Source organism: Gaeumannomyces tritici, assembly GCF_000145635.1.
Source record: "Gaeumannomyces tritici R3-111a-1 unplaced genomic scaffold supercont2.10, whole genome shotgun sequence".
Classification (NCBI taxonomy): Eukaryota; Fungi; Ascomycota; class Sordariomycetes; order Magnaporthales; family Magnaporthaceae; genus Gaeumannomyces; species Gaeumannomyces tritici.
This window is the reverse complement of record NW_008804554.1, coordinates 654,489-678,145: the sequence shown is the minus strand read 5'-3', so window position 1 is coordinate 678,145 and position 23,657 is coordinate 654,489. Positions and strand designations below refer to the sequence as shown.

Below are 23,657 nucleotides of genomic sequence, written 5' to 3'. Positions count from 1 at the left end.
CGGGTCCTATGTTGGCCATTTGGTCATGCCCATGATGGCTACTATAGATGCCCTTGGCTTCTGAGACAGAGGTGTGCAGTGCTCGGCTGCCTGCGGTCCCAGCCAACCAATACCTAACTGGGCTGCCGGGCCCCATTTGGTGGTGCTTTCTACCTGGAGTCGAGAGTTGGCACCACGCGTTGATCCTTTTCCGGTAGTCGCTGGGACGACCAGCTCGTCATGCCCAACAATCCGCCGCGGACAGACCTCCTCGCTGCCACACGCAGTCCGCATGCCCCGCTCTTCTACTTTGTAAATGGCATGGCACACCCGGACGAGGGCGGTCTCTTGGACGGCTCGGCGTTCGAGATCTTGGATGAGCCCGACGACACCATCGTGCGCCTGTACGACACCCACATGGACTCCTGCGAGGCTGTGTGGGGCGGCGGCATGCTGTGCCACCAGCGCACCCTCGCCACATTCTTTTTCCCACCCAGATGACATTGCCGACTACGCGTTTCCGGTGGATGAGCACCCGCAGCCCAGGCCCCCCCGTCCTTCGCGCGTGCCTTCCTGGGCATAGCACGCCGTCCCCACCACATCCAACCACATCGCACCAGGACTCTCCCTGCCCCCCACCCGCGTCCGCCGCCGCTTTTGCCGCCGCTCAGCCTTACACTCACCTGCCCCGGCACTTCACCAAATGGGACGTCACGGTAGAGAACGGCACCTCGCCCCAGTATACATCTTCCCCAGCGCGCCAGGCGCCCCGCAGGTCGACGTTTCGGGCTGGCGCTCATTCGTCCCGCGGCCGCTGGGACGACGGGGGCAAGGTGCCGGCAGCGTACCCGCGTGCCGCCAGGCGTCTACAGTGAGGGCGTCGGCCCGTGCTAGACCACTAGGCAGGCCTGGCCGAGCGAGGGGTCTAGAGTGTCGGACCGCACGGGGTAGAGGGGCCCATCAAGGTGTTCAAGGACGCAACGGTCAATTGGGCGGATTACACGATTCTGCCGAGTTGGTGGCCGTATCTGTGCACTGAGCGTGCTTCTCCTTTCACTTCTCTCGGGTCATATCTCTGCCAACATGGCTAGTAGGTCAACTCTGTAGCGCTACTCGTGCCATGTGAGCGTAGTGTGCAGTCAGCCGCCTATCTAGGTACCTACTTGACGATGTGGGTAGGGCTGGCCGATCGGCTCAGCTGGATGTGGTACCAGGAAAAACATCCCATCACATCACACCTTGCATACAAGTCACGGCATAAAGGAACACAGAGATGGTTCGGCACGACACGTGTGTATTGTGACGCCGACTTGCCCCATTCTTCTTTGGGAATCACGCTATGACAAAGCATGGCAGCAGTACAGGAGAGTAGAGACGACAGCAGAAAATGAAAACTAGATGCAACAGCGTTGGCCACAGCAAACCTCTTGAGGCTACCCCATTCTTCTTTAGGAAGGGCGCAACTGATGAAAGACCCACGTCAAACCTCTTGAGGCTGCCCCATTCTTTCTTGGGGGGAGTCAGGAAAACGAGAGAGATGAAGACGTGAATCAACACCGACAAAAACAACGAAAAGAAGGAGCAAAAGCGACAACAACAGAAAGGAGGTTTTTTTTTGGTGGGTATTGCCCATGTTTTTTTGGGGGTTTTTTTTTGCAAGGAAATGACAACGATAACAACAAAACAAATGATTTTTTTGATGGGTATTGCCCATGGTTTTTTTTTTTTTGCAAGGAAACGACAACGGCGACAAAAAGGAGATTTTTTTGGTGGGTATTGCCCTTTTTTTTCTCGCTGCAAGGAAACGCAAACACAACAGCAAAAAGGAGATTTTTTGGTGGGTATTGCCCTTTTTTTTGCAAGGAAATGACAACGACGACAACAAAACAAAAGATTTTTTTGGTGGGTATTGCCCTTTTTTCTCGCTGCAAGGAAACGGAAACACAACAGCAAAAACAGAAAATTCCTCCGTTCATACAAACCCTGCCATGAAGAGTGAGTGAGAGTGTGTGTGTGTGTATGTGAGAGAGAGAGAGGGTTTTTTTTGTAGTCATCAGCGAAGCGAGAGAGGCGTCACCCATCCCCGCTTCTGTTGCTGGCATCAGCGCGGCAAGAGGTGGCTAGGCTCTGCTATGCTGGGGTTCATCAGCGGTCGAGAGATGGCTAGTCTCCGCGCACTGGTAGTGGTGATGCGTCGAGAGGTGACGAGCCTCCGCGCCTTCAGCTTTGAGGGATGGCTAGTCTGCTCGCAGCTGGGATAGAGAGAGTGAGGGTTGTTTGCTGTTCATCAGCGGTCGAGAGGTGGCAAGCCTCCGCACACTGGCAGTGGAGATGCGGCAGCTGGTGTAGTCTGCGGCGAGTCTGTTCTGGTTTGCTCTTTTGTTTGTGGAGAGGCAGATGATGGTTCACGGCACCCGCAACAGTTGTGACTTCTGTTATGCCGACCTAGCGCCCTCCGCAGGAGACGTAGGATTTCTTTGTTCACGAGGCTTCATGCGCGCCCCGTCCTGAGCTTCTTTGTAGAGATTGCTTCACGAGGATCAGGACACCTCGCTAGACCAGTGATTGAGTCTGCCTGCGAACCTTTCGGTCCGAGGACTTTGATGAGTGGAGAGAGAGACTCTTGGTCGGATACGATGCCAGCCGCTTGAGAGTACGGACAGGCAAAGGGAGCGTCACCCGTGAGGGCAGACGGACTCCAGTGGTTGCGCGGCTTGCCAGCTTGTCAGGCTTCACGGCTTCACCGGCAGTCTTCCGAGCAGGACCCTGAGGCGCTCTTTGCAGAAGACGTCTCCCGAACGTGCTTGGTTACGCAGTTCCTTGCAGGAGAGAGAGAGACTGTGTTGCGGTAGGGAGAGCACGTCTGGTTCACGGCTTCCTTTGTTCTATAGGATCTTGTTCTGGCGGCAGTGTGCTTTGAGATAGCGACAACGTGCCTGTGGTCGGCGATGCCTTGTCTATTGGCAGAGCGCCTGCGGGTCACCCGGCCAGGGAATCACCGCTGCCATCCCTTAGTAGAGAGAGTAGGGATACAGCAAGGCCTCTGTGAGGTTCTTGGGCTTTTGCTTGTTCTTTTTCTTTGCAGCCTTGCCGTCGACGTCGATCCCATCGAGCATGAATGCCACGAATGGGTCGACGGCCGACTTGCCACCCATCACTCTGCCTGGGCGACTGGGGACGACCGGCTGTGCCACACGCTCTCGGGGCTGCGCACAGACGACGCCCTTGACGGACTTCCTGTACTCCCGCCCACACTTGAGAAAACGGGGATCGCCGAGCCCGAGATCAATCCTTCCTCTGTCGAAGGCGTTCTCGCAGCCCAACCAGTCGAGGATTCCCTCGTCAGCCGAAGCGACTGTGGGATCACTCTCTCCTGGCTGAACCACGGGAACCTTGACATCAGGAATGACCGCGCGCGCGACGACCACCGTCGGCTCAGGCGTAGGCAGACGCGCAGGGATCTTGACAGGAGCATCGTCGATGCTCAGATCCTCGATCGCGTAGCACAGCAAGTCGACCTCAGCCTCCCAGGAGATGGTAGGGCCCCATGTGATGGAGGGGGGCCTTGGGTAGGCATCCTCCATCACAGTGTCTGAGTCTTCACGACGGTGCATGCTGGCTGCTTTGTGGTAGTTCTTGAGCAGGTAGAGATTTCTTCAGCAAGACGGTCTGTCAGAAAGTGGTATGTTCTGTTTCAGAAGGGAACCGAATTCCAGGTTCCAGAGCGGGAAAGTAGGGGGGTTAATATGCTCGAAGGTGCAGTCCAGCAGGGGGGTGCGCTCCCAAAAACCACCCCTGTGGAGCCTATACTTTGGTTGCTAAAAGGACAGATGTTCAGAACGAGTTGTTGAGAGTGGTTGGTATAAAGTTTTGGTAGTGGTTGGTGAACTAGTTGTTCAACAAACTACCTACCATTTTGCCCTTTTAGACTCTAACAGCATCGAACCTAGTGCTAAGACTTTCATTTTTGCCGGTTCCATCGTCTCAGAATTTGGCTAAGCCAACAACGTGGCTCGAAACAAGATTTCCCAACCTCCTATTCTCTGTGATGACGTCTGTATCCGTTGGCTGCTATGACCAACGGATAGCCCGTGCTGTCAGAGCACAGGCCGGGCCGGGAAGTGACGGAACAAGGAAACTTTACAAGGCTCAGGAGGCCGCCCCCGGAGCTCCGAGATGGGCGTTGAGATACTCTGCCGAGGCCCCTTCGCCGAGCCTGACTCCCCCTCAGACCGGCGAGCTCCCAGAAATCCATAAAGTCTAATCCAGTCAGGTCCGTGTTGGGCGCATGCATGGAAGACACGTGACGCCGCAAAGGCGGGTCAGACAGCAGCCGGCTGTGGGTTGTTGCCGACTGTCCGATAGAGCTCTCTAAGCTCAAAGGCCTCATGGTCTCCCTCGGGCACCTCGCCGATGATCCTCGACGGCTGGCCGGCGACAATGCTGAAGCTAGGGATGACGGTGTTGGCAGGGACGACAGTGCCGTCTAGGATGCGAACGTAGTCCTTAATGATGGCGAACTCGCCAACGACGACGTTATGGCCGATGTGCACATGGCTCCCGATGGTGGCGGCCCGGACGACACTCCTTTCGCCCACAAATACGTGGTCTCCCATGCGCAGAGGCATGTACGTAAAGTCCCTGTGTGGGGTGGGGGTGGTCAGTCGCAACTGGATATGTAGAAACAACAGAGTGAATCGGAGATGAGCAAACCCTTTATAGATACGGCCAGGCGGTCGCAAGAAGACACCCCGGCTCAGGAATGAGTAGCGGCCAACAGTGACGGCGGTGTTGCTGGTCGGAGAGGCAGAGGACGAGGACGAGGACGAGGACGACGGAGCGGTGCGCGACAGGTCGCCCCTGATCATGACCTCTGGCTGGATGACAGTCTTGCCGCCGAGCATGATGTTCTGCGTGCCCACGAGGATGGCTTTGCGCGACACCTTGTTGCCCGAGTCCTGATGGGTTGGGACCGTGTTAGTGTCTGCGGCGTGGGGAGCCTGTAAGGAGCCTTGCCTAGCTCGGTGGGGCGCCCAAAGACGGCGGTGGGCAAGGTGCCTGCCAAACGGCGTCGGTCCTGGAGATACGCGGGAAGGATTTCATACCGTCTCGATGTATTCTCCTTTGGGTGGTCTCCGAGACATGCTGCTGTTTTTGCCGGCCTCGGCAGCCCACAGCTAGGGGGAATTTGTTGTTGTGGAGGCCTGTGCTGCTTGGGTCAGCGTGGCAGCGATGGCGGCTCGGTTCGTCGCTGAGGTTGGAATTGGCGCGAAAGCTGCGCGACGTCACATGCGCCGCAGGTGTGGCTGTGGGCCCGCTATGCAACTAAACGATGAGGCCTGGTGGGCCCACCCCCAAGCCTCCCGCCTTCTATGACCAGACGGAAAAGGCTTTCGGGTCGTCTCGGCGATAAAAACTATAAAAACACGCGTTGGTTAACCGCAAGACGTCCGGCCCGCAACCGCTTCCAACGGTCATGCAGAACCGCGGGCCGGGCCGGGCAGGCTGCCAAGTGGCTGGGAGCGCCAGCCTCCAGCAGGCCAGTTTGTGACTCGACAAGTCTTCTTTCCCGTGCCGTCATTGCCAATGCTTGACTGCGCCCTTACGACGCCACACGCCGTGAGTGACGTTCTACCAACCTCCTGTCGGCGTCGCGCTCTATCTGGCCTCGAAAATTGTCAACGGGCTGCCAGGCAATCTAGGTTGTTGGGGAACCATGTCTGCACGTGATCTTAGGCGCGAACATCTCGTGATGTGAGCAGGGAAATTATTCCTGAAGGAAACAACTACGGCATTTCGTAGCGAGATTGGCACCCAAGGCTCGAGGTCACCAACAACGAATATGAACTAGTCCAGAAAGCCCGTGAAATTCGATAGGGCCAAAAAAGACGGGGCGAAAATGCTCATCCGAAGCGCAAAAAGCGAAAACTCCCCGGGGTCTCTTTCAGGCCCTAGGCCGCCCGGCACAACCAGGCCCTTTTGCCATCGGGTTACTATCTCTATCGCCTTTTCGGCACGAGAGAATCATCCCATCGACGGGGTTTTGCGGCGCGAGCGACGACGCCGGTGCTGTGGTCGCATCATGTAACAGCGACCCCTACCTCTCCTCTCACTAGCGCCCAACAACCACATGTGCACGGCCTTCGAGGTGAGCTGACGAGTCGAAATATGCACACGTATCGCCATATTGCAAAGTGCTCGTGGCGACGCGCCGGGACGCGTTTGGACTTGTTTCGACCTTTCGGGCGGAACACCGCTACCCAAGGCCGCCAACGCCGTCCCAAGGGATACACACGGCGGACTCATGTTGTCTTTGTCGGACCTGCACACGGCAGGAATTTCAGGTGACCTTGCGGTGCCGAGCAGAGGCCGTCGCCGGACGGGGGCCGTTTTCCGAGACTCGGTGTCGGAGGGGACTCGGGTCACCAGATCGCGCCTTCGCTCCGATGGGCGGCGTAAGCTGTGTAAATGTTTGAACTAGCATACATCAATATGCCCGGCTACTGGCTATTGCTGGCAGGGTATGTTGTGGATGGCCTGGTAGTAAGGATCACCGCGTATCGCAAGCGGACATTCGGAGGGATCGGCGATTGCGAGTAACGGGAAAAGAGTATATTGAAGTCGACCTTCGGGACAGAATCTCTTGAACGCTGGCATCAGGGGGCGAAGGGATAGTCTTGTTGCTGGGCAAGATCTGGGCCAAGTCGATATCATTTTAGGCGTTGACATACATATCGAGGCATATATTCTCGTACGCTAAACATCACCAATTACTATTCTAGTCCTGGTATCAGGCGTGTCTACCAAAAGACTCGACACATCACTACCGGGGCGAAATGTCTGCGAGTGTGGCGACGTAAGGAGCGCGGTTGGGTCCAGGCACGTAGGAGATATACCATGACAAAAGGATAAGCCTAGCAAGACGCTACCGCCGTGTCAGCTCTGACGTTTCCTCTTCAGCGTTTGCTGTGATGTTCTACTCGCGAACCAAACTCGCCCACCGCACAGAAAACATGTAAGGGTAGTCGAGTATGGACGATGCGCAGTCGCGAGGGCGTTCAGCATCAGGGCTTGCCTGCGCTGAACTTGATCCAAAACAGACACCGTTAGACGGATACAGCTTCCGACGTGGTCCGGAACCTAGCCGAGTAGAGCGCGCGCCGCGACCAATCCAGAGTAGCACTTGTTTGTAAAGTGTTGGAAGATACCAGCAAATACGGCACCTTACACAAACAGCTAGAATCGCGGATCTACATGCAGGCCGACTGTCCAAGCCGGGCAACCGCGCTAGAACACTCGAGATCGTATGCAAGGCTTCTTCGCTTCGCAAACGCATTCGGACGCGCAAACAGCCCTAAAAGGAAAGGTCTCCAAAAGGTAGCCCACAAAAAAGCGCCGACGCAGCAGAGCAGCGAGCTGGCGAAGGGGCTGGTGGTGGACGGCTCCATGTTAGTTGCATGCACAGCTGCACACGTTGCCTTTTCTGTATCGCGGGCGTCCGCCTTGTGGTGGCTTGAGTAGCGGGCATGCCGCGGCAACATCGGCGCATGAAATACGAGGATCGGTTGGATGACCTAGACCCTAAAGAAAAATAAGAAGTCGTGCGCTACTTTGTGCGGTATTTGCGTTTCTAGAAGCCCGTCCGACTTACCACGCCCTGTTGTGCTTGGGCCACTGCACATCAAAGTTGGGCAGGGCGATCGGCGGGACAAAAAAAAAACACATGGAGGCCAAGGTGGACGATAATCATGGACGATCTATCGAGATCCAAAGAAGAGGCCGAGCTCCATGAGAACGCACGTACACATCAAGGCGCCTCACTCAGCCCCGGAACGGTTATCTGTCGAGCAAAGCGAGAGTGGTCAAGGCTGAACGCATCGTCCTTTGGCCGTCTTCTTTTTGCTGTTTTTGTCTTGGAGAAGGGCCGGCGGCGGTGCAGGAAACATGACGTTCGGGCCGGGCGATGAAATGACGGAAAATTAGAGCGAAGAGCGAGCCGGACTGGATGGCTGGGCGCCAGGGCTTCCGACCAAGGCGGCTCGAGCCAAGGCATCTAGGCCCGAGGGTTGCTGCAAGGGCCCAGATAATTGGTTGCTGTAATATCCGGGAGGCGAGGACCTCGCGAGCCGGTTTCTCGAATCCAGGCGGTGAAATGAGGGGAAGAGGATACCGTGGGAGAGCAAAGTTGGATGAGGATCCTAGTAGGCTGGGAACAAGGAAGAGACTCAAGATACCTACCTGGCAGGTTCCAGAACCAGAAGCAGCGGGCCCCAGGCCAACAGGGCGGGCGAACTGTGCGGGATTCTAGGCATGTATGGGGGCATGGATGGGGAAGACGGTGTGAACACCCAAGGGCAACTGGCTTCCAAGAGGATTTGGGCCCTTGCGAGCGACTGGGGAGTTCTCTGGCCATGGCGCGCACCACACTATCGCCTGTCAAGTTGCATCCGTTGGGAACTCGGGACACCCGGACGGGATGGCCATGCATCGAGGTTGTGTCGAGATTAAGCCCGAAGGTTGTGCTGCGCTGGTTGCACCTTGTTTGGTCAAACCAAGGCTGCGTCGTGTGTATCCAGCCACTCCATCCTGGCGGTAGCACGGTACGCGAAAGCTGGAAAATACCCAAACCCCAGGCGCACAGTGAAATCCCGCGGTCATGTTTGTGGTTTCCGGGCGGACGGCATCAGTGTTTGTGGTTGTGATGAGCTGGCCGTCCTTTCGATGAGAAGGCCTTCCTTTCATTTTGACCAATATCGAACTGCCTGCGTCATGTCCTGACAATGACCCCAGAACCCAGGGCGCTCCTAGCCCAAGGTGCAAATCAATCTCATTCACCCCATGGCGAGCAGCCAGAAGTGTCGGGGGTGAAACGCGGCGGTTATCGAGCGGGGATCGAGGAAGGCATCGATATGTTCCAGCTGCTAGCTGCTTTTTTTTTTCTTTCTCAGGCTGAGTCTGCCCCATGCGATTCGAGTCTCACTAGCCCTGCGCCATCGCGGGCTGCGCAAGCGAGGAGATTAATCACTTTGCGTTTCCTGTTTCTTTTTTTTTTTAGACCGTCTCGCCCGTCAGCCGCGTGAAGCGGGCAGTTGGCGAGACCCCTGCCAAGCGGTAACTCCACGCCGGGAGGCCCATTCCAGGTACCGGCATGCGTGCATCCTTGGTCAGCCATTGCCAAACCCAAATAAAGCGTACATTTATTTTTTTCTTCTTCTCCTTCCCACCAATCCGCCCGGCGCCAGGGCCGCTTTACGTCAGCGGCACAGGTGCGGGGCCCACACCCTTGCCGTTGCCAATGCTGCCCCTGACAGACGCGTCGCATTCGGGCTTCCATGGTGAAACCGCCATGGAAATAGGGGGTAAAGGTCTTGCCGTCCAATGTCTTGATCCTGCCATCCCATTCCTTTTGCACAGCTGCAAGGGCCAGGCACCAAGGGACCACGCCCCGACTCGAGGAAAAAAAGGCACACCCAACAAACAAAATGAGTGATTTTGTTAAGCTCCCTGCTGGCAGCAACGACAAACGGAAATTGACCCACTCCTTGTTTATCGGCGGCGGTTAGATTGATGACGCTGCCAGGGAATTTGGGCCTGAGCAATCTTGGAAGCACATCCGACGGACGACCTTCTGCCCATGGCAAAGATCGTCGACGCGGCCATCGGCGCACTGGCAATCTGACGTTGCTCCTGCGCAGGCGGCGGGGGCCAAGCATTGAAAGCACTGTCCAGGCCACGCGACAAGTCAGCTCCTAACCCAAGGCTCGTCGCCTTGGCTTCTCTCTCCCCAACACAGACGACGCCGAGCCCAGTCCGCCCAGCCCTCACCTCACCCAGCTCCGTGTCTTCAAGCTTCTCTTGCGTGAAACGTGGGGCGGATTGTGCCTTTGGCCTTAATAAAAACCCCTGCAAAGGGGACAAGGGCGAGTCCCTCTCCCCGTTCAGGCCAAGCCCAGATGGTTGGTGATCGGACGAACTGGCCTCTGCGTCGGAAAAAATTGCTGCTGCACAGTGAGCGGCTGCGTCGCTTGCGAATTTAGCGCCCTGCCAACTACCGGCGCACGAAGGAAGGGAACTGGAACTGAGGGGTAGAGAGAACTGGCATGCGGGCCTCGAGGGAGGATACCCTGCTCGTGCCCCCATGCTCCATTCTCCCTTGGCTGCGACCGCACAGTCGGCCGCACGCACGAGGTGTGGTGGTGGGCTCCCCCAGGGGCCGCAGAGAAGGGGGTGGGCGGGTACCGCATGGAGGGGGGAGATCCTCCTGATCCTCGCTCACCTGGGCATGGTATAAGACGCCCGCCCTCCGCGCCGCGATATCACCTCTTTTCCTTTCCCTACCCTCACCGCACGCACACTCGGCCATCACCGCCTGTCCACTCCTTTTTCGTGGCGTTCTGTCAACCGAAGTCGCGCAGAGCGCTGGACCACTCCTTTTCCAAGCTCGAAGCTTACAGCAAGAACAACAACGCCGAGCCATCAGTCACTCCTTGATATCCAGTGTCTCGACAGTCCTTGCTGCACCCGACTAGATCGAAAAGAACGATTAGACAAACGACCCGCACGAAAAAAAATCTTATACCCGATATCTTTTTACCATTTTCGTCACGATGCAGTTCTCCACCAAGGCTTTCTTCACGGCGGCTCTGCTGGTCTCCAGCGCTCTGGCCCTGCCCAACGAGTCGACTCCCGGCGAGCGCAAGGCCTACTACAAGGGCGGGCGCCGATTCCGCCAGAGCAAGCGTCCCTGCACCACCTCGTCTTCGGTCCTGCCCGCCACCACCACCGCCCCGGCTGTGGTCGTGGCTGCCGCTCCCCAGCCCACCCCGGAGCCCGTCGCCCCGGCCCCGCCCCCGCCCGTGGAGGACAAGGTTGTGATCGTCACGACCACGCTCGCCCCTGAGCCGGCGCCGACCACCCCGCCCCCGGCGCCTCCGCCGGCCGCCGAGCCAACGCCCACTCCCCCGCCTACCGTCGCCGCACCACAGGTCAAGGCCCCGGCCCCGGCCCCCGCCGAGGTTAAGGTCGAGCCCACGCCTGCTCCTGCTCCTGTCTCCGCGCCCGCCGCCGCGGCGCCCGCCTCGGGCCTGAGCGGCGACGAGCAAAAGGCACTGGACGCCCACAACGCCGCCCGCGCGGCCGTGGGCCAGAAGCCTCTGGCCTGGGACGCGGGCCTGGCCGCCGACGCCAAGTCGTGGGCGCAGAACCTCGTCTCGGTCGGGTCGCTGCAGCACTCGACCAGCGGCCAGCGCGGCGACCAGGGCGAGAACCTGTACTGGCAGTCGCACGACAAGACGCCCTGCAAGAACGCCGCCGACTCGTGGGCCTCCGAGGTCAGCCTGTACGGCGGCCAGCCTGTCGGCCAGGGTGACTTTGCCGCCTACGGCCACTACAGTGAGTTTCCCACCCTTGCGCGGAAATTTCCCTTTCCTCGTGTCGATGCGGTGACACCGGATATTTTATTCTCGTGCAACATCCGGACATTCGCCCTTGTGACACCTCCCATGCGCCCCTTCTCTTTGGCCAGACCGCTAATATCATACTCGCACAGCTCAAATGATCTGGAAGAGCAGCACCACGGTCGGCCTGGGCATTGCCAACGACGGCAAGGGCGGCGTCTACGTTGTCGCCCGCTACAACCCTGCCGGCAACTTGTGAGTCTCCCCAACAAAAACTTCGTCTTGGCAGCCCATGTGATGATCTGCCCTTCTCCTAGCGTGCGGTAACTAACCTGGTTCTTCCTCCTGCAGTGTTGGTCAGACACCCACCCGCTAAGGCGGCTCCAACCCCATCTTCCTTTTCATTTCGTGACATTCATGCCCTTCTGATTCTCGTCCCCGCCCACGGTGAACTCGCATTTTTGTGCTGTCGGTCCCCATTCTCACGAGGACCGCGGTCATTCGGCACTTTCAACACCTGCCATTGAGCACCTTTCAACCATTTTCTGTTTTTAGCCCGGAGACGGCGCGGCGCAAGTTGTCGGCCAAACCCAGGGCGCCTTGGCGGTGATGCGCTGGTGTCGAGCCAGAATTCCCTCCCATTTGACGACGACATTGTCTTCCTTGTCTGCTTCTCCTTCCTTGCTCGCAGCGAGATACGAGCACACCAACCGTGGCTCCTCTGAGCTTGCTGGGCGGGATAGAACATGGATTGGCCATGTTATAGGGACGGAAGACCCTTTCCTTTCGATGTGTATATACTAGTCCAACCACTTCAGTTCTACCCTTTTTCTTTTCCCGCCCTAGGATGCGAAAACAAAGCACCTAGAGCAAGCGCGCCGAACCCTTCATCACACCCTGCCATTTGGCTGGTGTGTCGTGGGGCGCGTTTTCCGGACAGACGGATGAACAATTAACAAAGCCGATTCAAGCTTTTACAACGCTTCCTCACGTGAAAGTGGCTACATGGCAACTGACATGCTAGCATGGCATTTGATATGAATGCCGACGTGTTCGGGGTGGAGGATGTTTGGCAAAGAAGATTGAAGGGGGAACGTCGAAGGCCGTGTCTCTGTGGCTTGGTCCATCGACCCGAGCTAAAACAAAACGGGGCCCATCTCGACGACGTTGCAGCCGGCCCAATGGGTGGGAAAAAACGAAAGTGAGTTGCAGGACCTGGGGTCCGGCTCGTTGCGACGGCGGGTCGACAATCGCGCCGTCGGGGAAACAGTTCGCCTTTTGTCCACTGCCCAACCCACAAAACTGGTACCCATAATGGCGCACGCGGTGACGAACTCACAATCGGGCGCAGTCCGCCGGAAGCGCTGGGATCCGGATGACCACATACCTACTACCCGCCCCGACAATCGGGCATGCAGCAGCTTCGACGGGCTTGGCCGAATGGAACCGAGGAGGGAACCGAGGAGGGGGGCGTCAGTCGCGGGGTTCGATCGTTTCAAACCGTCAATTCCTGCTTGGGGGGTTTTTTTTTGGCTGGGGCAGCGCGCGCGCGGCTGTAAAGAAACGGGGGAAGCGAACCACGAGTCAAGGCGCACATGAACTGACGGCGGCTTTCTAGCCCGCTCATGTTTGGGTTTATTTTGTGATGTTTGCATGCCGCACAAGCGTGCCGTGCCATTGGATCCCGCCGTGCCCCTCAATCGGCCTCGGCCTGCTAAATTTGGGATCTGCTCTAATCCTCACCCACACCCTCTCTTCAAGGATGCGCTACGTGCGTGTGAGTGAGGCTTTCGGGCCCGGCGGCACATGATTGCGCACTCGCCAGCCAAGCCTGCACAGCAGCAGGTAACCAGCCCTTTCTGCAGCGCAAGCGAGGGCGAGGGCGAGGCAAATACCGGGGGCCACTTATGCTGCGACTCTCCAGTGCCTCCTCGTACTTTTGTCAAAGTCAAAAAGGTGCAAACGATATATACATGGCAGCCGGGCCCTGCGCATGTCGACGGCAGACAGAGCTATCCTCCTCATCCCATTGTGCTGACTTGAAGCCGGCAAAAACAAAGAAAAAGGTGAGCCTATTCTCTGCTGAGCGGCCCATCTTTAAAGTCGGCAGTGGAAGCACCGCAGCCCAATCAACCCGAGCCCCCCCCCGCTGTTGCGCTGAAACGGTCGTGAGGCAGGCGGGGAGGCCCGTTTCACCGTTCCCACCCTTTTTGCTGTTCAAGCCTATCGCTGTTATCGCAACGCGTCACCCCGCGGGCTTGCGTTCCCCTTCCTTTAAAGGGCGTCCGGCTGCTCCCGCGGCTGGGTTGCGCATCCCAACTGCTGCTAACATTTGGATATTGTTGAACGGTGTAGGATTGCAATTGCAAGAAGAGACGCTCGAGTATTCTTGTTTGGTTATCTGTCCAATAATCCTTGGTTGCCGTGTTTTGGGCCATCCTTTCTTTACAGGACCCGCTAGCATGGCCGAGTCCAAATCCATCACCGCCCGCTTCGGCGAGCTGGCAAGCGTAAGTCCAACACCACGAACCCTCGCCCATTGGGGCCCATTGGGGCCCATTGGGGCTCAGGCAAGCTCCCCCTGAGCTGGGGCCGATCCCGCTGACAACGGCCCTGCTCCGCCACAGTTCCTCGCCTCCATCAAGGGCGACCTCTCCAACGTCACCGGGCCCACGTCCTTCCTGGCGCCCAAGTCGGTCGTCGAGGTCGGCCACTGCTGGGCCGAGCGGCCCCGCGTCTTCGCAGCCCCCGCCTTCGAGGACGACCCGGCCCGTCGGGCCCTCGCCGTCCAGCGCCTCGTCCTCGTCGCCCTGCGCCCCGAGGTCTACGTCGCCGCCGCCCCGGGCGTCAGCATCAAGAAGCCGCTCAACGCCTTCCTCGGCGAACTCTTCCTAGCCGGATGGACGGACAACGGCGATGATGCCAGCGCGGCATCGACAGAACCCAAGACGGACGACAAGAAGAGCAAGAAGGAGACGGCGATGACGACAACGACAACGACAACAACAGCATTGCCGCCGACGGCCACCCGCACGACCACCCGCCTCGTCGCCGAGCAGGTCAGCCACCACCCGCCCATCACGGCCATGCACATCGCCAGCGCGCCCGAGCACGGCGTGCGCGCCGACGGCTACGCGCGCGTCGAGATGACCTTCAACGGCAGCGTCAACATCCGGCAGGTCGGGCACGCCATCGTGCGCGTCGACAGGCACGACGAGGAGCACCTGATCCCGCTGCCCGACGTCAAGGTGCGCGGCTTCCTGAGCGCCTGCCTGTACCCCGAGGTGCTCGGCACCTACCACATCGTGTCCAGCTCCGGCCACGTCTCGGAGCTCAAGTTCACGGGCGCCGGCGTGCTGCGCGGCAAGCGCAACTCGTTCGAGGCCCGCCTGTTCCACAAGTCGGACCCCAAGAAGACGCTCTTCAAGACGGCCGGCTGCTGGAGCGAGAGTTGGACCGTCAAGTGCGGCAAGACGGGCGCCGTCGTCGAAAGGTACGACGTGGACGCGCCCGAGAACGCCCCGGCCCCCATGGAGGTGGCGCCCCTCGACGACCAGGACCACTGGGAGTCGCGGCGCGCCTGGGCCGGCGTCATCGCGGGCCTCGGCGCCGGCGCCGACCACAAGGCCGCGGCGGCCGAGAAGACCAAGCTCGAGCAGGCGCAGCGCCGCATGCGTGCCGGCGAGCTCGAGCGTGGCGAGCAGTGGGAGCCGCTGCTGTTCGCGAGCTCCGACGGCGCCGACCACGAGCCCTTCCACCGCCTGACCGAGGGCACCGACTGGGAGCTGCACGACGCCCGCACAAAGGGCGTCTGGCGCCTGCGCGGCGACCGCCTCGCCGAGCTCAAGAAGCCGTGCCGGGGTGGCCTGACGCCGCTCGGTTGATGGGCTGGCTGCTTTTAACGCCCGTTTATGACTTGTGGGATTTTCTTTTCATCCGTGTCTATCCATGTTGCCTTTACACAGGTCTGGCTTCTTTCTTTTCCTGTCTCGCTAGCGCCGGCGTTCTGATACTTGGACCTCTGTCCCTGTGGGCTTCCATCATTCTCTTGGATCATACACTTTGGAATTATCATGACAATCCGGGGCGCTCGCCTCCTGGCTATTATAATAATACCGCTTACTCTTACGCGCCTCGTTTCTCTGTGCCCATGAATACGCAGTAATGACCCTCTGCCACAACCATTGGTGGCATCGCAATCTCGACAAATCAACCCGCATCTGCCGCCGCGTTTCGTAGCCATCAACAAAACCCGACTTCTCAGCGCCGCTCCTCGGGCACCCAACCACCCTGCCCGACAAGAAGTCTGTCAAGTGAAGAAACCTGCCTCCGCCCGCCCCTTGTAGAACTGATCTTGGCGTCGGTGCTGCCTTGCGGAGCTGGTGCGGCGCGTGGCTCGACGCTCCTCTCGGGAACCCAGGCGCCGTACCCGGCGGCGAGTCTTTCCATGTTTGTCATGGGCTGCTTGGCGGGTTTTCGGGGGCTTGAGATCTTCTTGTGTGCATCGGCTAGAGCAATTTTTTGATGTAGGTTTAGCATTTCCCGCCCTCAAGTAGACAGCACCATGTAGACCTGGCTCACCTGCTGTGGCGGATCCCGTCCTTGTCTGCGCGTCCTTTAGCTCGTCGACAGTGTCGGTCGACTCAAAGGAACTGCGAGACTCGCCGCAGGTCTCGCTGTCGCGCCTGCCTTGCTTGACGGAAGCGCGCATGCCGCGGAGTAGGCTGGACAGCCTTCCCTGCTTCTTGGGCGATGCCTCGGGCTGGGGGGTGGCCGTGGAGGAGACAGCGGTGGATTTGGGGTCCATGGCGGAAAGGGGCTCAGGGGCTGGCGTAGAGATGGCTAGTAGGGATAATCAGGGCTTTGGGTGTACTGGGATGAGATCAATGTCTGCTGTCTGGATAGGGTTTGCTGAGCATGTCGGATGACGGGTCGAGATGGAACAGTGGGAGGGCGAGGCTGGCAAGATATACTCGCTCCAGGCCCGCGCAGAAAGGGCATGTCGACAACCACTGCCCTTAGCCCGGCGACGGCGTTTAGGCTTGACGGTGGGCTCACACCACCACATCCTTCCCAATCGGGAAACTCCGACGTGGACAGCGTTGCAGCGCGACGGCGTTAACTTTCTGACGCCATTCATTCGTCACGTTAATGTGCAGCGGAGGGAGACCGCAAGTTCCCCTGCCATCCTCATCGGGTGTTCCATGGAAATAAATCTAGTATTTCCCCATTGTTCAACACCTAGTCGAAGGCATATCGCCGAAAAGTCACGTGCAGGGTATGAAGGCTGTCATCGGGGTTTAGAAATGGGTGGGGCACCTGCCCAGCCTGAATAATCCCCCACAGAAGTTGTGTGATTTGGCTGGAAGATATGACGGGTAAAATCGCGGACAGTGTTTTAGTAGGTGGTCTTTGTTGTGCAATTTGATGGGAAGGTACGACGAGTAATATGGCGGGCAGTGGCTTGAGTTTTGGGGGAAAAGAAACCGAACAACAGCTGAGCAGGAGCATCAGCACCTCAATGCCCCGCTCCTGGACCGCAGCCTTCCGTAGCCAACTAGCTCTCTCTCCCACGAACGGCACGACGGACCACACAATCTGCTGCCTCTCGCCTCTCCCTGACATCCATCGACCTTTTAATGGAGCCTCTACTTTAACCTCTACCAGGTTGATCCTTCTGGCTGTGTTTACCAGGACGACAGACAGTTCATTTTGACGTGAGATGTACCTTGGCAGCAGCCGCATGTTGCGCCGCCCCTCCCGCGGGGCGGTGCAGCTCAGCTCCTCATTCCATGAAGTTAGCCCAACCTTAGCCGATCCAGTTTCTGCCCAACATCGGGGAGACCTCTTTGATGGCCCAGCGTTGGCCAGGAGACGACCTGGCTAGCCCGCACCGCGCGCGGGCGGTTTCTCAGACCTTCGCCGTCACTTCAAGACAAGAGGAAGAGACAGTCGACTCGGATACCCCAGCCCTCATCGCCCTCTGTTCGAACCCCTATCAATCGCGCTGCCGGCTGCGATGGACAACACTTCAACAATAGCTGTCGCGGAGTACCACTATACCTCGCTTCCACACGCCAATTGCACTCGCTTCCTCGAGCTACTCCCAGCAACAGATCCTTTGGACGAACTTCGATGCAGGCTCAACGTTGTCGACTGTGACAGAGACTTGGTCTCCTACGAGGCTCTGTCCTACACTTGGGGAGACGGCGAGATGACCCGTCAACTGTACATCAGCATCGGAGAAGGTTGGGGGGTCCTGCACGTCACGGAAAATCTGTGGACTGCCCTTCACAGATTCAGAAAGAAGTCCAAACCCCGAGTGATCTGGGCCGACGCCGTTTGCATCAATCAAGGAGATGTCGAAGAAAAGGACTCCCAGATTCCAGGAATGGTTGATATATATCGCAGCGCAAAAAGAGTCCTCGTCTGGCTCGGCAGTGACGGCGAGACGGAAAAGACGATGGCCAGGGTCGGCGCACTAGGGAATCTCATTCTGCGGCGCGAAAGCAGATTGTCTGCCGAGGACACAAGCGAGCTCGCAAGATGCGCATGCGCTCTCTTGAGCATGCCGTGGTTCAGCCGGCGATGGATTATCCAAGAGGTCGTCTTCAGCCCCGACGTCGTGCTGTTCGCAGGGACCGAGAGCACAGCGTTTCTCCGGCTGGTCGCCATCATCAAACTCCTATATACGTCCCAGGACCAAATGCTTTCAAAATCCGCCGAATCCTTCCTCGCCATGTACAAGCTATGGAACGAGACAATCTCCGGGGAGCTGTCGGGCGACTGCGGCTTGCTTCAACTGATGCGTGTTTTTGATCACTTTGGATGCGCCGACCCTGTCGATCGCATCTTTACCATCGCATCCCTCGCCCAGGATGTCCAGCTCAGGCTGTTGTCTACGACGGGTTCCCGGACCAGGAACCTTGAGATTATTGTCAGAGAAAACCTATTCCACAGTCAAATATCGCCGGCACCCGGAATGAAGCTCAGCTATGCAGCACCTCCTGAGCCGGTTTTTACTCGCTTTGCCGAGTTTATCGCCCACGCCGGCTCCTTCGTCTGGGTGCTCGGCCAAGCGCTGGCGAGAGCTGATGGGGTGACTGGCACATCTGGCCTGCCATCCTGGGTCCCGGACTGGAGGAGCCCGCGCCGGCGACTGCCGCTCTGGATTGAAAGTCAGTGGGACTTATGGCCTTGTCCGCCTCATGGTGGAAAAACGAGCACAACGAGACGATCCGATGGACTGCTTACCGGATACGATGAAGACCTATTCCTGCAGAACGCAGAATTTCTGATTCCGGCAGTTGCTCGAAAAAGCGATGGCAATGGCCACCGCCTCCGTGCTGCCGTTTGTCACACCTACCATTGGGCCTCGGACCTGGAACGATCTGCAAAGAATCCAGCGGTGACGATGCACTCAGTACGCAGGATGACACATGCCAAAAGGGTCAGAATGATGGTTGCGCCGTTTCGCCACGACATGCTCTTCCCACTTTCGGTGGCCTTCAAGACATGTCCTTTTCCCCAACAGGACGATCTGCGAGGGGTTGTTGGTTGGATCCAAGATTCTTTCTCGGCTCTCCTTTCTCAAGTGTTGCCGCCCCAACAGCTTTCCATCTTTATGGAGGCCAGGCATGGTCCCCAGAGATGGGAGGGCCTCCCAGGCGCCTATCTCGAGAGGTTTACGTTTGTTGTCACTGCAGGCGGCATGTTTATCCCACAGCTCAGCCGAGCGGATAAAATCGATCTCCGAAATCTGGTATATTTCGACGCCATCAAAGTCTCGAACTTGCGGATCACAAAGGCGGTGCCTTTACTCGCACAGGTCTTTGATGGGATAAGCGACCTGGCCACTGCACCGGGTCTTCTACGGCTCATATCCACCACGATGGCGGGACGCTGCGTCATCGGTTGCGACTATGTCACCCCCTGCAGACGCTACTCGATGACGGAGCGTCCCAGTGAGGAAGAAGACATGGCGGTGCTAGGAATCGCCTCATCCCATACTGTAAAAGGGGATAGGATAATGTCGCTATTCAAGGCCAAGGAAGGCCGCTGGGAGGCGAGCGATTATGCGTTCACCCTCTGCCAGCAGCGCAGCGCGCCGGCTGGTCCGTCTGCCGTCGACCCCTTCATGCGCGGCACTAGTGACCTGTCCTTCTCGGGCATGAAGTTGCGCCACCCACCGGAGGATGGTGGGACCCCTGATCGGCAACATCACTGGACCCGCACTTACGTCGTCCGTCGTCGCGGGCTTCCGGGGGGAGAGGGCCAGGGTGCGGCAGGCGAGGGGGACTGGCTGCGAGGTGCCGGCGCCGAGGATGCCGATGGCATGCCGCTCTGTCGCCTCCGCACTCCTCGACTGGATTTCGTGGGAGATTGCTTTCTTTCAACAAACCGGTGGGAGCCAGAACTTTTCCGTCCGCCCCGTGATTATCCTCTTGGAATCTTGAACAAGTTGGCGAGGCGCGGGTATTTTGACGATGCAGAGTTGCCATCTGTGACCCCCAGTTCGACTGCTAGCGTTCTGGAGTTTGACCTGGGGTAGCCGCCAGTGGTCACTTGGTATCGGGAAGGCACGTTAGAGTATGTATACCTATCTATGCTCCACCGGTGCTCCGCTAGAATGCTAGCGCTCGCCAACAAGTGGCTACTGAGTGTGTCCGCGGCCGAGGGTTGGTGCAGGAGTGTATCGTCGGCAGTGGCTCCACCAGCCCAGACTTCTGGCAGCCGCGGATGAGTGGTGCTCTCGGCGTTGCTGTTGACAGGCTGTATTACTCGGTCGAACGATCAATAGTTCTCACCGAGAACCTGGAAGAGCCTAGTGGAGATTGCAGTGGCTTGCCCGCCAGGTGCTGTTTGAGTTGCTATATCTAGCGCGCCTTGTCTCGGGAGCAGCCCTTTCGGCTGGCTCCGCATACTCCTGCGGCTTACTGACGAGCTGAATATTATCGGAATCCCGGGCCGCCCCTAGGAAACCCAGTCGTGGGTTGGCCTTGCTATGTACCCCGAACCGAGGCTCGGTGGAGAGCGATCGGGGCTCAGGGGCTGAGGTGTTGGCTGCAGCATTGTACGACGTGATGGCAAACCAAAGTATCCTGTGGTTCGATACAGATTGGCCGAGGCCCTCAGCTACCTTGAGCGAGGAGGGACTTCAAGTGTCACTAGATGACACCCAACCCGAGGCGCTAGATTGATCGGATCAGTAATATTCGGGAGTGGACAAGTGGCGACGGGCTCTAGTGGTAGGCTGGTTTACGAGCGATTGCTGACTTGGCCTACATTCTTTTCTCCCGCTTCTCTCCCCTCGCTGAGCGTTCACCCTTTTCTAGTTTGAGCAAACAGGAGCCCGCGAGCAGACGACGGCCTTTGCTTTTCAGAAACTCTATTAAATAAGCGCAAAATCAATAGCGCCGAGCATGTTGGCTAGCTTTGGGGGCGCATCCTCGACACCCCGAAGGAAGTCGACTCGGCGATCAGGCAAGGCGCCTGAGATCTACTGCCTGCCTGATAGGGACACCAGTCACCTCGAGCTCGCCCCACAGTCGCCCAACTATCCGATCGTCTACTGGCCGTCGAACAACCTACCCGAGGTCTCGCCCCCATCTGATAGGCCAGAGAAGCAGGTGGCCACCAGTGATGTTCGAGCGGCCGACGATCAAGGTAGCCGGGCCAACATGCCGGGACCTCAAATTGCGTACAGTCCACCGCTGCCGTGGTGGCGACAGAGGGGGACATGGCTCATGGCTGCCGGCGTCATGGTGCTGATCATCGGCGGTGTCCTCGGCTCGGTCCTAGGGCTGATCGTGCTGCGCCCGGCTCCCACGCCATCGCACCCGCCGGGCCCCGGCGGCGGCCCTGGAGGGGGGAACACTACGACGACGACGACGACGGCCGACGCCCCGAAGCCGCCGCCCACGGGCACCAGCAAGTGCAGCGCCGACGCCATCTGCACCGACCAGGTGGCCGCGGTGACCACGCCGCTCAACGTCGGGGAGGCGGGCGAGAACCTCACCGTGTACCTGTTCGCGCGCGCGGCCGACGGCTCGTGGCAGCAGGCGTCGTCGGCGCCCGGCGGCGGCTCCTACAGGGGCGGGTGGGTCAGCCGCGGCGGCGAGAAGTTCGACCGGCACCCCGTCGCCATCGGCTGGATCGCGGGCGCGAGCAGCTGGGGCGGCGGGCCGACGGCCACGGTGCTGGGGGTGTCGCCGACGACCAAGAAGCTGCTGGCCAAGCACGTCGGGCTCGGGCCGGGCCCGGGCACCGCGACGTGGATCATGGACATCAGCTACACGCCCAAGGGCTACCCGGCGCAGAACCACACGGCCGAGGCGCCCGGGCTCTGCGCCGTCGGCACCAGCCGCGTCGACGTGTGGACGCGGGTCGAGCAGACGCGCGACGTGCCGCGCGACGTGCCGCAGAACCGGACCGGCCCCGTGCTGCAGCACAAGTGGGCCGAGGAGGAGAAGTACTGGACCGGCACGCCGCTGTGGGAGGACTCGGCCGGCGGGTTCCTGGTGCCCAACTCGCGCTTCTCGGTCGTGTGCCGCGACATTGCGGGGTACCACGACATGGTCGTCTACGGCAACGGCACCGAGGGCAACGCGGCCTGGCACCGCCAGTTCGACCGCACCGCCTGGCGCGACTGGCAGGACCTGGGCGGCGACTACATGCCCGGCACGCACCCGGTCCTGCTCGAGGTGTCGAGCCAGCGCTTCGACTTTTTCGGCCTGGGCCGTGACCGCCACCTGTACCACTGGAGCTGGACGTCGACGACCGCCTGGAGCGTGACCGAGAGGCTGGGGGACGAGAAGCTCGTTAGCCTGCCTGCCGTGGCCGTGTCGGGTGCCAAGAAGGAAAGCGTCGAGGTGGTGGCGGTGGGGGCGGATGGGAGGTTGAAGCATTTGTCCTTTAGGGCTGACACTTCCTCGGTCGCCGGCGCCAAGTGGGAGGATCTTGGTATGGTGGCTAGTAGTGTTCCGTCTCTCGCACGGGTGGGCTCGTCGGGGGTCGAGATGGTCACGACCGCGGCTGACGGGTCGATATGGTATGCTACGGTGGACGTGACAAAGGGGGACGGGTGGACAAGGGCTGTTTGGAAGCCGGTGGCATCTTAGAGCTTGAGAGTTTTCATGGATCACGGGCGCAAGGGAGGGAGGAGTAGGAGGCTGGATTACATAGGTACCTAATTTCATGTGGGTAGTTGCTGTTACAGCCCAGACCAACCAACCACATGTAGCACATCCTGTCCCGTCTTTTTTTACGATACAAACCACACACTACCAGTCACCACCCATTCACTTCGCCATCGACCTGTCCAAATCCTTCACACCCCACTAACCGCAGATGACCGGGTCCTTGCCCGAGGACAGGCACAGGTAGGGGTCTGCACGACGCAGGTGCCGCCGGCGAGGAAGTCGACGCAGTTGTGCTTCTTGCCCGAGGTCGGGTAGCACGTGCCGAGCAGCTGGCCGTTGCCGCCGTTGATATAGAAGTCGAGATTGCCGTTCTTGGGGTAGAAGTTGACGGAGCGCCCGCAGACCTTGTTGTGCGTGAAGGGCTTGGTGCGCCAGCCCCACGGGATCACGTTGGCGTCGGAGTGCTGCACGCACCCGAGCTCCGTCGGGCTCCTGCCCCAGGTGAAGAGGTCCTCGCGGTTGCCGCCCGTGGGCGGGGTGCCGCCGGGCCCCGGGGTCGTGTAGCTGCAGAAGGCGTACCCGATGGAGAAGATGTGCGTGCCGCCCGGCACCGCGCGCTCGGCGAGCTCCGCGTCGGCGTCGTCGGCGTACGCCGTCGCGTTGATCGCCGAGCCGCTCTCGTCGACGAGGAGAAGGCTGCCGGCCGGGATGGGGGCGACGTCGACGGACGTGGTGGCGGCGGCGGGGGCGGCGGCGGCCTGGCCCAGCATGAGGCTGGCGGCGAGGGCGAGAGTGGCTGAGATCTTCATGATGCTGAGAGGGATGCTTTGAGGCTGGGTTCGTCAGTCCTGGAGCCCTGTTACTCACCGGCTGCTCACATATGTCCGGGGCTGGGGGGCTGCCTTCTCACCTATCGCTTGCAAAGCTTCGTTGGCTTTGTCGAGTCTTCTTGGAGGACGGAGGCTTGAGGATCGGAGTCGATGGCCTTGTGGTTCAGAGCAGCAGAGGGATGAAGTTGCGGGGGAAGAATTTCGGGGACAGGGGGAATCGTTGCTGGTGTGCTGAGGCCGCGCCCATTGAAAAAAAGTCGGGCGACAGGGCCAGGATCTCGCGACTTGGGGACGCGCATCATCATATCACG

General features: G+C 59.2%; 10 protein-coding genes across 10 annotated transcripts; 6 read left to right on the top strand and 4 right to left on the bottom strand.

Moving 5' to 3' along the window:
- Positions 1-219: 219 nt before the first annotated feature.
- GGTG_13077 (hypothetical protein) lies at positions 220-854 on the top strand (the record flags this gene model as incomplete). The annotated part of the gene is made up of 2 exons (XM_009230979.1): positions 220-434; positions 563-854. The coding sequence occupies 2 exons, from the start codon at positions 220-222 to the stop codon at positions 852-854; spliced, it is 507 nt and encodes a 168-aa protein (XP_009229243.1).
- Positions 855-2,990: 2,136 nt separating this feature from the next.
- GGTG_13076 (hypothetical protein) lies at positions 2,991-3,593 on the bottom strand (the record flags this gene model as incomplete). The annotated part of the gene is made up of 1 exon (XM_009230978.1): positions 2,991-3,593. The coding sequence occupies one exon, from the start codon at positions 3,591-3,593 to the stop codon at positions 2,991-2,993; it is 603 nt and encodes a 200-aa protein (XP_009229242.1).
- A 230-nt stretch (positions 3,594-3,823) lies between these two features.
- On the bottom strand, positions 3,824-5,227 carry GGTG_13075 (dynactin subunit 5). The gene is made up of 3 exons (XM_009230977.1): positions 5,085-5,227; positions 4,693-4,937; positions 3,824-4,620 (listed from the first exon to the last, which is right to left on the bottom strand). Exons 1-3 carry the CDS (start codon positions 5,121-5,123, stop codon positions 4,302-4,304), a joined length of 603 nt encoding a protein of 200 aa, XP_009229241.1. The 5' UTR covers positions 5,124-5,227; the 3' UTR covers positions 3,824-4,301.
- A 1,244-nt stretch (positions 5,228-6,471) lies between these two features.
- On the top strand, positions 6,472-6,891 carry GGTG_13074 (hypothetical protein; the record flags this gene model as incomplete). Its single annotated transcript, XM_009230976.1, has 2 exons — positions 6,472-6,500; positions 6,762-6,891. The coding sequence occupies 2 exons, from the start codon at positions 6,472-6,474 to the stop codon at positions 6,889-6,891; spliced, it is 159 nt and encodes a 52-aa protein (XP_009229240.1).
- A 2,499-nt stretch (positions 6,892-9,390) lies between these two features.
- GGTG_13073 (hypothetical protein) lies at positions 9,391-12,351 on the top strand. The gene is made up of 3 exons (XM_009230975.1): positions 9,391-11,370; positions 11,528-11,630; positions 11,727-12,351. Exons 1-3 carry the CDS (start codon positions 10,587-10,589, stop codon positions 11,749-11,751), a joined length of 912 nt encoding a protein of 303 aa, XP_009229239.1. The 5' UTR covers positions 9,391-10,586; the 3' UTR covers positions 11,752-12,351.
- Positions 12,352-13,602: 1,251 nt separating this feature from the next.
- On the top strand, positions 13,603-15,486 carry GGTG_13072 (hypothetical protein). Its single transcript, XM_009230974.1, has 2 exons — positions 13,603-13,885; positions 14,003-15,486. The coding sequence occupies exons 1-2, from the start codon at positions 13,838-13,840 to the stop codon at positions 15,257-15,259; spliced, it is 1,305 nt and encodes a 434-aa protein (XP_009229238.1). The 5' UTR covers positions 13,603-13,837; the 3' UTR covers positions 15,260-15,486.
- On the bottom strand, positions 15,233-16,573 carry GGTG_13071 (hypothetical protein). Its single transcript, XM_009230973.1, has 2 exons — positions 15,957-16,573; positions 15,233-15,883 (listed from the first exon to the last, which is right to left on the bottom strand). Exons 1-2 carry the CDS (start codon positions 16,180-16,182, stop codon positions 15,636-15,638), a joined length of 474 nt encoding a protein of 157 aa, XP_009229237.1. The 5' UTR covers positions 16,183-16,573; the 3' UTR covers positions 15,233-15,635.
- Positions 16,574-16,957: 384 nt separating this feature from the next.
- GGTG_13070 (hypothetical protein) lies at positions 16,958-20,050 on the top strand. The gene has a single exon (XM_009230972.1). The coding sequence runs from the start codon at positions 17,395-17,397 to the stop codon at positions 19,924-19,926; it is 2,532 nt and encodes an 843-aa protein (XP_009229236.1). The 5' UTR covers positions 16,958-17,394; the 3' UTR covers positions 19,927-20,050.
- Positions 20,051-20,728: 678 nt separating this feature from the next.
- GGTG_13069 (hypothetical protein) lies at positions 20,729-22,552 on the top strand. The gene has a single exon (XM_009230971.1). It carries the CDS (start codon positions 20,798-20,800, stop codon positions 22,493-22,495), a length of 1,698 nt encoding a protein of 565 aa, XP_009229235.1. The 5' UTR covers positions 20,729-20,797; the 3' UTR covers positions 22,496-22,552.
- GGTG_13068 (hypothetical protein) lies at positions 22,528-23,538 on the bottom strand. The gene is made up of 2 exons (XM_009230970.1): positions 23,427-23,538; positions 22,528-23,349 (listed from the first exon to the last, which is right to left on the bottom strand). The coding sequence occupies exon 2, from the start codon at positions 23,323-23,325 to the stop codon at positions 22,705-22,707; it is 621 nt and encodes a 206-aa protein (XP_009229234.1). The 5' UTR covers positions 23,326-23,349; positions 23,427-23,538; the 3' UTR covers positions 22,528-22,704.
- Between the last annotated feature and the right edge of the window lie 119 nt (positions 23,539-23,657).

Coding starts and splice junctions, on each gene's coding strand:
- GGTG_13075 (XM_009230977.1), bottom strand. CDS start 5,123: ATGTCTCGGAGACCACCCAAAGGAGAATACATCGAGACG. Junction 4,938..5,084: donor AAGGAGAATACATCGAGACG/GTATGAAATCCT, acceptor CCAACCCATCAG/GACTCGGGCAACAAGGTGTC. Junction 4,621..4,692: donor CCTGGCCGTATCTATAAAGG/GTTTGCTCATCT, acceptor CACCCCACACAG/GGACTTTACGTACATGCCTC.
- GGTG_13073 (XM_009230975.1), top strand. CDS start 10,587: ATGCAGTTCTCCACCAAGGCTTTCTTCACGGCGGCTCTGCTGGTCTCC. Junction 11,371..11,527: donor TGCCGCCTACGGCCACTACA/GTGAGTTTCCCA, acceptor ATACTCGCACAG/CTCAAATGATCTGGAAGAGC. Junction 11,631..11,726: donor TACAACCCTGCCGGCAACTT/GTGAGTCTCCCC, acceptor TTCCTCCTGCAG/TGTTGGTCAGACACCCACCC.
- GGTG_13072 (XM_009230974.1), top strand. CDS start 13,838: ATGGCCGAGTCCAAATCCATCACCGCCCGCTTCGGCGAGCTGGCAAGC. Junction 13,886..14,002: donor GCTTCGGCGAGCTGGCAAGC/GTAAGTCCAACA, acceptor GCTCCGCCACAG/TTCCTCGCCTCCATCAAGGG.
- GGTG_13071 (XM_009230973.1), bottom strand. CDS start 16,182: ATGGACCCCAAATCCACCGCTGTCTCCTCCACGGCCACCCCCCAGCCC. Junction 15,884..15,956: donor GACGGGATCCGCCACAGCAG/GTGAGCCAGGTC, acceptor AAATTGCTCTAG/CCGATGCACACAAGAAGATC.
- GGTG_13070 (XM_009230972.1), top strand. CDS start 17,395: ATGGACAACACTTCAACAATAGCTGTCGCGGAGTACCACTATACCTCG.
- GGTG_13069 (XM_009230971.1), top strand. CDS start 20,798: ATGTTGGCTAGCTTTGGGGGCGCATCCTCGACACCCCGAAGGAAGTCG.
- GGTG_13068 (XM_009230970.1), bottom strand. CDS start 23,325: ATGAAGATCTCAGCCACTCTCGCCCTCGCCGCCAGCCTCATGCTGGGC.